The sequence below is a fragment of the Macrobrachium rosenbergii genome, chromosome 55, assembly GCF_040412425.1.
Source record: "Macrobrachium rosenbergii isolate ZJJX-2024 chromosome 55, ASM4041242v1, whole genome shotgun sequence".
NCBI lineage: Eukaryota > Metazoa > Arthropoda > Malacostraca > Decapoda > Palaemonidae > Macrobrachium > Macrobrachium rosenbergii.
Window position 1 is genome coordinate 19,749,746 of NC_089795.1, and position 14,091 is coordinate 19,763,836.

At 37.1% G+C, this 14,091-nt stretch overlaps 1 protein-coding gene across 4 annotated transcripts in view; it reads right to left on the bottom strand.

Annotated features, from left to right (window-relative positions):
• Window positions 1–14,091, bottom strand: part of LOC136835670 (allantoinase) — a 36,511-nt gene that overhangs the window by 15,351 nt on the left and 7,069 nt on the right. Inside the window, exons 1-2 of one of the 4 annotated variants that reach the window (XM_067099502.1) lie at window positions 709–1,196; window positions 60–542 (exon numbers count right to left, since the gene is read on the bottom strand). The exons of 2 other annotated variants lie outside the window; for them this stretch is intronic. In XM_067099502.1, the coding sequence (XP_066955603.1) occupies window positions 60–98 (39 nt within the window). In that variant the 5' untranslated portion in view covers window positions 99–542; window positions 709–1,196. Of the gene's footprint in view, window positions 1–59; window positions 543–708; window positions 1,197–14,091 lie in introns of those variants that run through there. One more of the 4 variants, XM_067099503.1, reaches the window with a different exon arrangement.

The following is a 14,091-nucleotide window of genomic DNA, read 5'->3' on the forward strand; positions in this document are numbered from 1 at the left end:
TCAACACCATAGTAAATGCCTGATGGCTACTTAAAGTAAATGCATATCTTAATACTAACGAGGAGGTTTGCAAGCTCGGTGTTCCCGACGTCAGTCATAGCAGCGCATCACTGCCCCAGTTGTAAAAGTTGGAGAAAACTGGCCTCATGCCGGCAAGGGCTGTTGCTCCTACAAACACTCAACGTGTCTCTTAGAATCGATGTCTTTAGTGCAGGTGGTTGAAGGATGGATTTCCTGTATGAGACAGAGACTCCAAGGGAGGCCATAAGTGCTCTGACAAGGGCTGACGAAAGGAACGGCCATAGGCGCCTGCAATCCTTGGCAGTGAGCTTGATCTTCAGGAGTCCGACACCAAACCCGGAAGGTGATGCTGAGTGAGCCTCTATAGCAACTATCGAAGCCCAGAAACTGCTGAGTCTACCACTACGCCAAGTTGAGATCCAGCTGGAAAGCAATTCCCTAAAAGTTCGACTAAGTACTCATCAGTCTTTGAAGCACTGGATAAGGACCCCACCTGCCCAGTCCAATGCCCATGTAGACATCTGTTTTGAGCAGGAAATAAAAGAAAAAAAATTATTTAAATGACTAAGCAGATGGATAACAAGACAAACAGAAAAGTTTGGATAAACACACACACATATACACTAAAAAACGGCATTTAATTAAGACCATATGAGACAAGAACTGCGTGATATGCGTGGTACTTACCTTTTAAAAACTGATGAAAGTCCGAGTTTGGATAACCCTTAGAGAGGACTTGTGCACGTGATTGTGTGTCTAAATATAAAGTATATATATATATATATATATATATATATATATATATATATATATATATATATATATATATATATATATATATATATATATACAGTATTTGTGTGTGCGAATGGGTAGGTGTTTGCGTGTGTGTGTGCCAGTGGGTGGGTGTGTGTGGGTGGATGGGATTGTCCGTGTGTGTGTGCGAGTGGGTGGTGTGTGTGGGTGGATGGGAGTGTGCGTGTGTGTGTGTGTGTGAGTGGGTGGGTGTGTGTGGGTGGCTGGGAGTGTGCGTGTGTGTGTGTGTGTGTGTGTGTGCGAGTGGGTGGGTGTGTGTGGGTGGATGGGAGTGTGCGTGTGTGTGCCCCCTTGAAGCAAAGTCCTCTTGATGTCTGACTCTTCAACAGTTCAATCTGCCCTTTTATACTGTGCACGTTGTTCCCCTCCGTCGAGTCATCTCAAATACTGGGAAACTCCACTGAGCTCAGAAATGAATGAGCGAGAGGGCGATCGCAAGAACTCAGTTTCGTCACTCATGACGTCATAAGATCCTATGAAGGTTCCAGGTAGGATTTATTTTTCTCGTCAACGACCGGTTATACGACTGAGATTTAACTATATAGTAATTGCACGATGAAGAACTACCAGTAAACGTTAAACATTTAATAGCCTTCACTTTAAAGCCCTACCGTTATATGACATTATTTTAAATTATGAAGAGGAGAACATCAACGCATCTTTTGTAGGCAAACTATACGTAGCGGTATTCCTCAAGTACTTCCAGGTCCAGAACGGAAATGTCGCCAACGTCTGAAAGGAGATCCCTTCGGTTCGGTTTTTACGATTTCCTTCAGCCACGGAAAGAGCCACAGTGTATTTCCATGAACTGTGGTCATCATTTCCTTAATGTTTAAAAAAAATCCTAAATTAAAAGTTTATTAAGATAGCTGTTTTGTTTATTGCCTGGCACTCCAAATGACGAGTTTGTTACAAGGCTATAAGTGAACGAAACGAACATTTGCTTTTGCAAATGCCACAGTAGAACAATAAAGTCCATAAGAAAAACACTAAGGAATCGGGGAACAAATCAGACTTACACCTCGTGCAACGGGAATCATTTCCGCCGGTTTCCAGCGGCTTCTCCGAAGCGTCAACAGTATGAGGAGGGGTGATGTCAAGCAAGGCATTTAACAGCGTGAGTTCATCAATCGTCTTTTCCGTTTCTGTAGGAGGGAAACGAATTGCTAGGCGTACTGCAGATTGCTGATAGAAAACTCGAAATAATTAGGCTACTGTAAAACATTGTTAGTTAGTCGGTTTGTTATAAATGACTCTCTCTCTCTCTCTCTCTCCCTCTCTCTCTACGTTTTTTGTCTTTGTGTGAATGTTCGGTATCTGACAAGTCACCCCTTCATCTATAACGCATAGCGTAAATGGTAAATGGATTCCCTATATCTGTACTGTTGATCCTACAGAGACTTGAGGTGCTAGCAAAAAGTACTTCAACTACAGTATTCAGAGTTTTTGCTTCATAGTACATATATAATTGGAAGAATTTGTTGGAAAGTCCTGGAGTTGCATTTTTTTCGTAGTAAGGTGGCCATTCTGAAGACAGAACTGGACTACAAAATTATCTTCTCTTCTCGTCTACTAATTTTCCCCATCTATCCTATTTGTCTATTTACGCCGGTTTCCCTATTTTCTGTTTCGCAACAGACCTAAATGTTCAGTAATTTCAAGGTTATGCCGAAAAGCATTGATTTACTTTTTAAACTGTCTAAAACCCATAGAACGTGTAAAACATTCCTTATAGGCGCTTGCTTTTATGGGTAATTTTAAAACACCAGAGCAGACTAAATTAGCACATTTGTTTATATGCTGTAAATTATGTCAATGAATAATGCAATTATGTTTTAACCTGTAAAACCCAGATTGCTATTATGAGAAAATGCATGTTAAATTTCACTCGCAGAAAGGTGGAACACAAATTGTACCTTACAGGTGTAACTTTAAGATCTAACAAAGTTCTAAGAGGACACGCTACGGTTAAAACCATCATTCCATGAACTCCAGAAATAATTACATTTCTTAGGAAAATTTCCTTTCCACCACCAGAAACAGTCAGATGCCTTCTTCGAAAAGAAAGCTGTTCATTCCGTGACGGGAAAAGAGAAAAATCCATGCCTTCACAGCTTGGGCTGGGAGGCAGGACCTTATTTTTCGAATTCTTAGTAATCGTCCACTTCCGTAGAAAAATTAACGCTGACCGTACCGAGACCCAAGCAGCCTTGCGCCCACGACCGAATGATATTTTTTTTTCAGCCAAGCGCGCAACTACCGGCCAAGGTCCAAACAAAAGCTGCCGGCAATATTCGATCATGGATACCACCAAGAAAATACCCTTTTCAGGGATAACAGCTAAATAATGACCACCTAAGCCTTTCCCTTGGCTTTCTTTTTTATTTTCAGGAGCTTGCTGCATAAATAAATAAGCCTTTCGTCCATATGGTAACGAGTAAACACTGGTCTTGAAATCTTGATGAGTGGGGAGGGAAATTCTTGAGATGTCGCGCAGTCGTGATTCACATCCGGAACCACGTGGCTCTCACGCGGCTTGCGTTAAAAGGATGGTCTCTTTATTTCCTGTTCTTTTCTGATTCATCTTTAAATTGTCAAAATGAAATATACTGTAGTTATTACGTAGACCATCAGTGAAACGATTTTAGCTGCTAAAAATCTACTCTAGATTTTCTGATAATCGAGTGTTTTGGAAATTATTTCCAAAAAAATTTTCAGTTTAGGTAAAAAAAAAACAAGAATGATCTTGCTATATCAAAAATTTATTTCAGTTATAATTAATAAATCAAACACCGCAGAATGGCTATTCGGAAAGATTTATGTTTTTTAGGTAATTAATCCTAAGCGCTGTAAATTCATCAAATCTTGAAATATAAACCTCACAAAGCTGATGACTGGGAATAAACGGTTTTAAAAGAAGAGCTTTCAAACTGCGTTAACAGAATGAAAGGATATAAGAGCAAGTCGATTGTTGCATGGTTTTAATAGTGAGATCGTCTCATTGGTTTGCGTAAAAGTAACTGGCTAAAGTTTCACGAGACGGAGGATTCATGATGTGCCTATGAATTTTCTCAAGACAAATGAGTTTCATAGGAAAGCACTGAGAATCAAATACATTCAGAGGGTAGAATTAAAGCGGACACTCGTCGGTGAGTGATGTACAAAATAGATGTGGTTGACCTACCCATTAAACCCAAGTGCGCGTCCACTTTGCAGAAGGCAAAGTGGTTTCCAGTTTCTTGACGAATTACTGGATTCCCGGTGAAGATTTGACTCAGGTGTCGCATAAAAACATTAATATCCTGCAACGATTGCAGGGAAAATTAAATGGGTTTCTCCCAGAGAAAATCGACATCAATGAGAGGTAAAATCATAGACATCAGTGTTATGGCGTTCTTAATCCTGTTTTGAGTATGATTTATCGATTCAGAAGTTGAATACTGAAGACTACTCTAACCAAGCAAGTACAATAGCATGAACGTGTGTGAAGAATCATAGAAACCAAACCTGTAGGATAAGATCATAGAATGTAACTTTAAACCCGTAAATATTCACATTCACTTCGTTTGTGGCTAACCTTTAAATTTGGGTTTTAGTTTTCTGAAAAAGAAAACAACTGAGATGGCTGTTTGTCTGTCCGTCCGCCCTCGGATCTTAAAAACATACCATATTGCAGCCCTCTAGCCTCAGTAGTTTTGATTTTATTAAAGGTTCAAGTTAGTCATGATCGTGAGTCGGCACCGCTGTAGGTGCCAACAACACAGGCCACCACCTGGCCGTGGCTGAAAGTTTAATGGACCGTGGCTGAGAGTTTCATGGGCCGTGGCTGAAAGTTTAATACGGCATTATACGCTGTACAGAAAACTCAGTTGCGCCGAAGAAACTTAGTCGCATTTTTTACTTATTTGTGTGTTGTGAACAGATTCGATGTTGATTTGGTAGTGTCACATAATGTGTGAGGTAACGTTTATTACAGTATCTGGTAATATTAAACACGAAATATGTATAAATATGTAAAATTTATTTACGATACTTGACCAACGACTTACTCCAGGAGGTAACAATAAGTTTTGGCCATTCCTACACGTTCTTGTGGTAGTCAGGGTTTGTTCTTTGAATGGCCCCTCTCTTGAAGCAAAGCACCATGATAATCTTGTTGCACTGAAAACACTGTATTTTTCTTTCTATCTCTGTGAAATGACTGAGACTTGAGACTTGCTTTGCCTTGCTCTTATCTTGCCCCGTCTTGCTCTGACTTGTCTTTGTCTGGCTCCACCAACTAAAAGCGACTACTTACATGATCATCACCAAGTTCTAACACCCACATAGACACATACACACAAATAGACGCACTCCCGCACACAGAAGACTTTATTCTGTCTTGCCAACTCAGCCAGCCTGGATACACCTCGAACAAACAAGTTACGTAAAACTTCTAAGAAAATCGTAATTGACATGATTCTAAATAAATTAATTATACAGGATTTTCTGTGACATCTTACTAAACAATTATGTTCTCCAAAATAAGCGTCTATATGAAACTGACGTACTGAACTAAAGTTCCAGATTCATACATTAAACAAGTGTTCTCGCTTGTACTCGGAACTGCGACGCTGAAAACGATACTGGGGGAACCTCACAAAAAATAAAGGTAAGAAATTCAACACATAATTTATACTTTAACAAATGGCAAAACTCCGAAGAGCCATAATTATGGATTTGCAATAAAATCTATATCAAAATAGTTCAAAACTAATATTCACCTGCTAAAAAAACACATGTCATTCCGTCTTACTGTGCTCTGGTGATGCACTGGGTTGCAGTTCTGGCTTGTCAGAGGAGGATTATCTTTACAACTCTGGAGGGAACGACCTCACTTGTTTACGCATGTGTGGGCACAGCTTAGCAAATTACTGCAAGAAATGGTGGGGAAGACTTACTAAATAAATACCCGGCTAGATATTTCCCAGCAGACTAATATACAGTCTTCATTGATTATTTGCTCCTCCACAAGTATAATTCGCTAGAGTTGCAAGTCTGCTTCGGCATTCAGTTGCAAAAGCCTCTCGATGTTTATCTTCAAGGAGCTTTTCAATATTAAACCTATTTACTCCATCAACTTTTTGTCGAGTAATTTTAATCTCACCTTTGGTATGGTTATGACAAGTGATGATCACTCGTGATTAATGGCTATGTGTTCTGTTTAGTTTCTATGGCTGCCATCTTTGAACTTCCAAGTGTATTTATGTGTATCCTTTCGTTAGAAAGAGTACCTCCATTTACCAAACTATTTGCAACACACATACTAATAAATTGCACCCCATTTAAGCAAAACTAACACATCTCAAGAGTTGAAATGGTCTCGTCATATCTTGCTTCGAGTGCCATGAATGCCCATTAAAAAAGTAATAAAACTAGATGCATACAAGAATACCCTCGGAATCAGAGAGAGAGATTTTCTGTCATTCTCTCGCACACCGCTATCTGAATCAGATTGGGCAACATTTATTTGACCTTGGAGGCGTGAGGCTTCAAGTATGTTCATAAACGAGCGTAATTTTCAGGCGCATGCTTAGAAATATGGATGAACTGTGGATTAGTATTTATGCGTAGACCTAATGGGGGTATGAAGACCATCCACAGAAAATATCGTTTTCCTGTTAACGTAATAAAGGTCTGTGTACTGGTGGTAGAGAGATGGCGTAATTCTCTCTCTCTCTCTCTCTCTCTCTCTCTCTCTCTCTCTCTCTCTCTCTCTCTCTCTCTCTCTCTCTCTCTCTCTCTCTCTCTCTCTCTCTCTCTCTTTAAATATACACACATTTTATATATATTATAATATATATATATGTATATATATTACAAATATATATATTATAGTATATATACACATATATATGTATACATATATATATATATATATATATATATATATATATATATATATATATATATATATATATATATATATATATATACTGCAACAAATCACTGAAGACCTGTGATAATCATATATGCATTCAGCCAGGAGAAGGGTGAAAAGAAATGACTTGAACCAAGAGCTTTCATGTATTTCTACACCTCATCAGGGTTCAGGATCAAGTGCCAAGGAAACAAATACAGAGCCACAAGAAGACTTTGTGGCAAGACAAACAATGCTAAAAGGCAAACAATGCTAACAATGCCGAACAATGGTAATGCCTGATAATCTACTTGTTCTAAAATACCCTTTGTTAAAATTTTATCAACTTTATATATATATATATATATATATATATATATATATATATATATATATATATATATATATATATATATATATATATATATATATATATATATATACCTAAGTAGATATTTAGTAAATTGTCACAGTCTTTTTTTAATTATACCCGATTCTATTATATTTCGTTTCGCTAGATCTTTACAAAACATAATTTCCTTCGATTCTGTCCAATTTATACCGTGAGTACTGTTATTCATATGTGTAAATAATGCGCTTGACATATTACCTGTTCTTATTTATGTTGTTTCAGTCGAACAGCCAGCGTCTTCCTACTTTGTCCCACGTACGTTTAATTACATTGTTTACACGGAATCTTATAAATACATCCTGCTTCATTGCTCGGTGAACTTCTAATTAATAAGTTTCTCATGGTCCCTAGTGCGTTAAACACAATATTAATACCCAGTTGCTTGACTTGCCTCGGGATATTATTAAAACAAGCATAAAAAGGAAGCACTGGAAGATTTTCGTTTTCTAACTCTTAAGTTTTCGCCAATCCGTAAAACGTTTTTCGGGCTTGATAAAAGGTGTTTCAAGATATTTTTTTTTTTTTTTTTTAGCTGATAGGTAAGATAGGTGAAAGAAGAGTGAGGGCAGTTAGCTAGCTAACCATGGTAGGGAATAGTTTAGAAAGTGAAATATTAGTAAGAGTAATGTCAAGTGTGGTTTATCCACAATTTTATTTAGGTAAGGGTACAATTTTTCTAATATTAACATAATACAATAATAATTTCACATTATAACAACATGGTGAATTGTGCATATTGCGTATTTTGAATTTTACTTCTTATTAGTATAATCATATTTAAAACATAAAATAAAATAAAGAAATAAGTTTCAATTTCCTCATTTTAACCTTGATGTTAATTATCATAATGATTTTGCATGATACCTACATAGAAAATTCTAAATATTACTTTTTCACAAGGCATTTCTTAATAAAATAATGGTTGAGGTTCATCACGATGAATATATGAAGATACTCTTCTCCACCATCTGTGGTCTGTGTTATTTGGGTGGTTTCTCTCTTCTGCTACGGATTCTTTTGTTAATTCACTGTTGTATTGATCTAGTTTGCTGCATATGTTGGTTGCCAGTCTGTATAATCTTTGATTGATTGGTTCTATGTATTTTTTGTGTATTTGTTCTATATTCAGATCGTCATCTTCTTGATTGTTTCTCACTGCGGACCTTAGTATCTTATTTTGGAGTTTTTGTAATGCACTTATATTGGAAGTCGATGCTAAACACGTGGGTATTGGTGGATATTCCATTATTGGTCTAATTAGGCTTTTGTAGAAAAGGATTTTGATATTTATGTTCATATTCCTAAATCGTTTTAGCTTTGTATTTTGTGTTCTTGCTATTCTTAGCCTTTCTCTCACGTGTCTTGATATTCCTCTTTGTCCGAATTGCATTCCTAGTATTCTTGTGATTTTAGTAAAATTCATCGGTTGTTGGTCTAACATTATTTGTGCAGGTTTGTAAGCAGACACTGATACTAGTTGGAATTTAGATTTATTTGTCTTTATCTTCCACTTCTTTTCAAATTGATTTATTCTTTCAATTTGGTTCATTGTTTTTTGTGCTACTTGTCTTTTCAAAGTTGGATCCCTTCTTCGAGTGCGTTTTTCTGGGTGTATAATTATTTGAGTTATATCATCTGCAAAGCAGACATCAGTACAGTACTCTGGTGGTGAAGTCATATCTGATGTATATAATATGAATAGTGTTGGACTGAGTACAGATCCTTGTGGGACTCCACTTAGTAACGGGAATGGATTCCCTATGTTATTTTTTGACTTGATTGCTGCTGTTCGATCTTTGATGAAGTTGCATAGTATTTTCTCAAAAATGTCTGGAAGGTTGAGATGTAATATTTTGTGCTGAAGTCCTTGTATCCATATTTTGTCAAATGCCTTGGTTATATCTCTGCATACTAGGTTACATAGGTACCTTCTTTTTTGTGATAGTGCAAAACTCTCATATACTGTTGCTATTGCAATCTGGGTCCCTCTTCCTTTTCTAAATCCATATTGATTATTATTGTGTAGCTGATTACCTTCTAGGAGCAACGCTTATCTGTTGTTAATTATTTTTCAAATATTTTGCCAGGTATTTCTAGTAATGCTGCTGGTCTATAATTCTCTACCTGACTAGTATCTTTTCCTGGTTTGGGTATCAAAATCATTATTGTATTCTTGAATATAACTGGAAAATATCCCATTGAGAGAGCCCAGTTGTATATTTCTCTTAATTTTTCGAATGCAATGTCTGGTAAATTTTGAATTATGACCTTGTTAATTCCATTCTTTCCTGGTGCTTTGTGTTTAAAATTTTTAATTATTATTTTGATTTCCCATAACTCTATTTTCCTTGTTAATGAGCAGTCTTCATTGAGTCTGCTAATATCAGCTGCATAATGCGGATTTGTTCTGTTTCTATGCTGTTCAGTGAATTCATTGACTATTGTCTCATGTTGGTTGTCGAAATTTTGGTTATCCTCCTGCGTTATCTGGAATATTTCCTGCCAGTAGGCCTTGTGCAGCACTTCCTTCTCTTTGTCATCACATATTTTCTCATTCCCATGCTTTATGTATGGCGAAGTATTAGTTTTGCTTCCCATCAGTCTTGCAACGGAGTTCCAAAATTGTTTTGGGTTACTGTACTGTATTTCTGTGTTTTTTATTAGGTCTTCCCAGTTTTGATGATATAATCTTGAGTTTTCTTGTACTAACTGTTCTTGTAATGACACATATCTTCTCATTAATATGTTGTTCCACCTTGTTATAAGTACTGTGTTTTGGATATTGTTGTAATGCCATTGTATCAATTTCAACTTACCACTACTAATAGGATGTGGAAGTGTGGTGTATTTAGTTATGGGTATATGATTTTTTATTGCTTCCTCTATATTTCTGTACCATTCTTCAAGCTCACCATCTACTATTTCTTTTGTTATTTCTATTTCATTTGAATTTATTGTTGGTTGTCTACTCATTTTTCCTTCTATTTCATTTCTGAAGCTTTCCCAACTTGCTCTTTTTATATTTGGTATTTCTAAGGATGGAATCATTATTGGATTGGTTGACAATGTAATTACCATTGGTATATGATCGGAGGAGGTTGCTGGTCCTCTTGTAACGGCAATATTGAGGTGAATTTTTTTATTTCCCAATTTTATATCTGGCTTTCCTTTTCTGTTATTTGCTATAAAGGTATCGAAATCAGGTCCTAAGTGTATGATATACTTTTTATTTATTAATCTGACTATTTCTTGTCCTGTGTAATTAGATTGCCTATATCCAAATAGTTGGTGTCGGGCATTTAGATTCGCAATGAGGTAGGTTGGTTCTCTCCTGTTCATTAACTTCATGACATCCGGAAGTGGGAAATAATGTCTTCTTGGCGGCTTGTAAGCTGTAGCGGTCACTATTGGTCCTTAGTTAGTTTGAATTTGGACTGCTAAAAAGTCGTCTTGGATATCGTCTATTATCTTATGTCTAATATTACTTTTGATTGCTATTGCAATTCCTGCAAAGGGTTCATCAGCAAAGTTTTGAGTATATGTATTATATCCAAACATTTTCAGAGTTTCATTTCGTTTCATACCATGCTCATTGATTAATATTATGTCAGGGTCTTCTTCTCTGTATGCAGTATATTGTATAATTAACATTTCTTTGTTTTCCAGGATTTCACGTTGTGCTGAATTATTTTAATTCTTCGTAGAATTGAGTCCATTCGAGTTACAGTGGTCTAGTAATTGTGTTCTTTTTCTTTCACTTCTCCGTTTTCTGGTGTTATTGGCTACTGGCGTAGTACTTTTTGATGCTGAAGTTGATCCCTGTGGATTTTGTAAAATGGGAGAGTTGGAGAAACCTGAGAAGCTTGGTAGTGTGGCTTGTATTTCTTCTGTTAATTGATGCTGCGGTTCTTGCAAATTACTTATGCGTCCTGAGGGATGGATTGGTGAGTTCGAGTCCGAACTGGGCTCAATTCCGAGTGTAAAGTCTTCATCTGATGAGTCGTCTTCTGAGCTCTCTGCTGTGTTTTCTTCATATTGTGTGCAGTCTTTCATATCCTGTTGTATATCCTGAGTTGCTTGTAAATCTTCTGCTTTGCTTATATGGTTTTCTTGTCTTTTATTCCTTTCCATGGTACTTGCTATCATGTTTATTGTTTCTTTAGGGAAGTGTATTGTAGGTAAATTATTATCTGCTAATATGCTGTTTATTACTGAAGGGTAGAACCCTTCTTGGCACAGCCCCAGTTTTGTTGCTAAATTTGTTATTATCGTGATTCTAGTCCCTTCTTGTATTCTACTTATATTATTTTGGATGTTATTTGCATTAGTCTGGCAATTTCCTGTATTAGTGGCTGTAACTTTGGCGTAACTTGTACGGTTGCTTGTAGTGGATGTTGCATTTCTGTTTGCTTTGATCTCTTGAATTTTTCTTTTTATTAGGGCCTTTCTCACTGGGCATTTCGCTGCTAAAGTTCTATGTTGTTGATTGCAGTTAACACATTTTTTGCATTTTCTTTACATTCTCTGTATGTATGATCATGTGATGAACATTCAGAGCATATTTTATAGTTATTATCTCTAGGGCATTCCTTGAGCAGATGCTCATAAGAGTAGCATCTGTAGCAGAATGACAAATTTACAAAAATATCCTCTGCAATATGTTCACTTGGAATGTATTGGTAGGCTATAAATAATCCTATTTCTATGGCTCTCTTTGCCATCTTCGGTGTTTCAAACTTTATTTTCATGGCGTGGGAATTGTTTTGGGTTTTTATCATCTCATCCACTGCAGCCCATTCGTTTTTCCTCTCGATGCTGTCTTTAAGGTCGTCTTCTCTGTATTCTACCGTTGTAGCGTCTAGGTATTTTGCTACTATAGTTTTCATGGAATTATATTCTGGGGGGTCTATTACCTCAAACTCTTCATTTGCAAAAACTGTCCTGTTCTCTGAATTAAGAATCTTTTTTGAGTCATCTTCGTGAACATTGACAAAGGATGCTGTGTTGGCGTGGATTACTCTTTGGACTCTAGCCTGGATGGCGCCTATACACTGCCATAACTTGAGCCGTCTACTTGGCTCGTCATGCGGTTTAGGACTATTGTCTTGTATCTTAATCTTCATTTTGAATCATGTTATTTACTTCTTTCTTGAAGTTTTGCCACAAAGAAGGGTGACACATAAACCTAGCTATGCTGGCACTGAAATAAGAGGCCAGAACGATGCCGAAGACCTAGAATCGAGGAAAGGTTTTGAAAAACCTCACGGGCTACTTTCCTCAACCTGTTTGGATACCTGAAATCGCACGTATCTTGTCAAGCTCTTGATCTAAAAAATTCCTGGCTCTTGATCTGCAGTGCCCTCGAGAACATAGCAGAAAAAAACAGCAGTTTTAAATGAATGGTTAGAATTAAAGTGAACTAAGAACAGATATTTGTGGCCTTCCAGTAGACAGGAAATTTGAACTTTCTATCAGATCTACAGTATGTACCAACACATCTAAAAATGGCAGTTTTCCGCCTTCTTCACTCTCAAGGGTGAACTTTATGGAGGGTTGAGTTAAAGTTTAAGTCCTCCCGGGCCTCTGTAGGCTCTTAGGGCAGGCGCTGATCTACTGTTTCTTAGGCTGACAGCCAGTGGGGGACAGGTCCCAATACCTATGACACGTGGCCAGTGTGTCGCTAGGCCCACTGTTTAACTCCCCAGCCCGAGGGCTGATACCTATTCTCCTACTGAACCTCTCGGGTTTTTTCAGACCGTTAGGTTGATGGGCTGCCGAATTAACTGGTACATTCAATCTACTGGAAAAGTTGTTTACGTTCCCTTTTACTGGCATAGAACAAAAATGTCATCCACATATCGTGCCCATAACGCACCTCTTGGCAATAAGTTTGGTAAAAATTTTCTTTCAAAACACTCCATTTATAGATTACTAACAATTGGGGGAAGAGGATTTCCCATGGCCATACCGAATTTCTGCTCATATTTACCATTGAAAGTAAACTTACAGCCTTTGATAAACAATTTAACAAGTTCAATTAAAGCTTTGTGTGGCAGTCTGAACACGCATTTTTTTTTCATCTCATCCTCTAAAAATGCTAACAGGCCGTCTATTGGCAGATTCGAAACTCACCATTATAAAGTCATAATATGGGTTACAATTGTTAAGACGGCTGATAAAAGCTACATTATTCTCAAGAGAACATCCAGAGATATAATATATATATATATATATATATATATATATGTGTGTGTGTGTGTGTGTGTGTGTGTGTGTGTGTGTGTGTGTGTGTGTGTGTGTGTGTGTGTGTGTGTGTGTATGAAAAACTCATAGGTCACAGATATTTTATGAATTACAATACACAGTAGATGTTTGAATAATAAGTGTGGCTAAAGGCATTGGGAAGAACCTTGAGAGAATGTTTAGCTGTTGTCTGGCACGTGTCAAATGCGTCAGATATTCTTGAGGCGTGAGAACGTCCCTACCTAGCAACAACACTTCATGAGTTCTTTTGCCGGTGACCCTTTGGCTAAACCAGATTCTGTGACAATGCTCAGGATTTCGAGAGTGAATTTGTTCATATATGTGTCCTTTTTTGGGCAGAGCCCCAGGTTGTGAAGGGATTAGTTATCAAACAAAGTGTCAACACCGAATAATAATAGAAGTCTTCGGTGAAGACTCTGTGGTTCGAGACATGTCGATTAAGACTGTGAACATTGCTATTTGGAGGTAGGAAACATTTTAGATTTCCCAACCTGTAGATTGTTCATTTCATTTAACATATAATTATCTCACTTGTGTCCAGCATTTTCTACATTTATAAGTTACATGGGAGGAATCCCCATATCTTTATTTTTATGCATTTGTTTAATAAGGGTTTTATTTGACTTCTTCAGATGTTTTGCTGAGGAGGAGGTTAAGATGTACTTATTGGGAATGTACT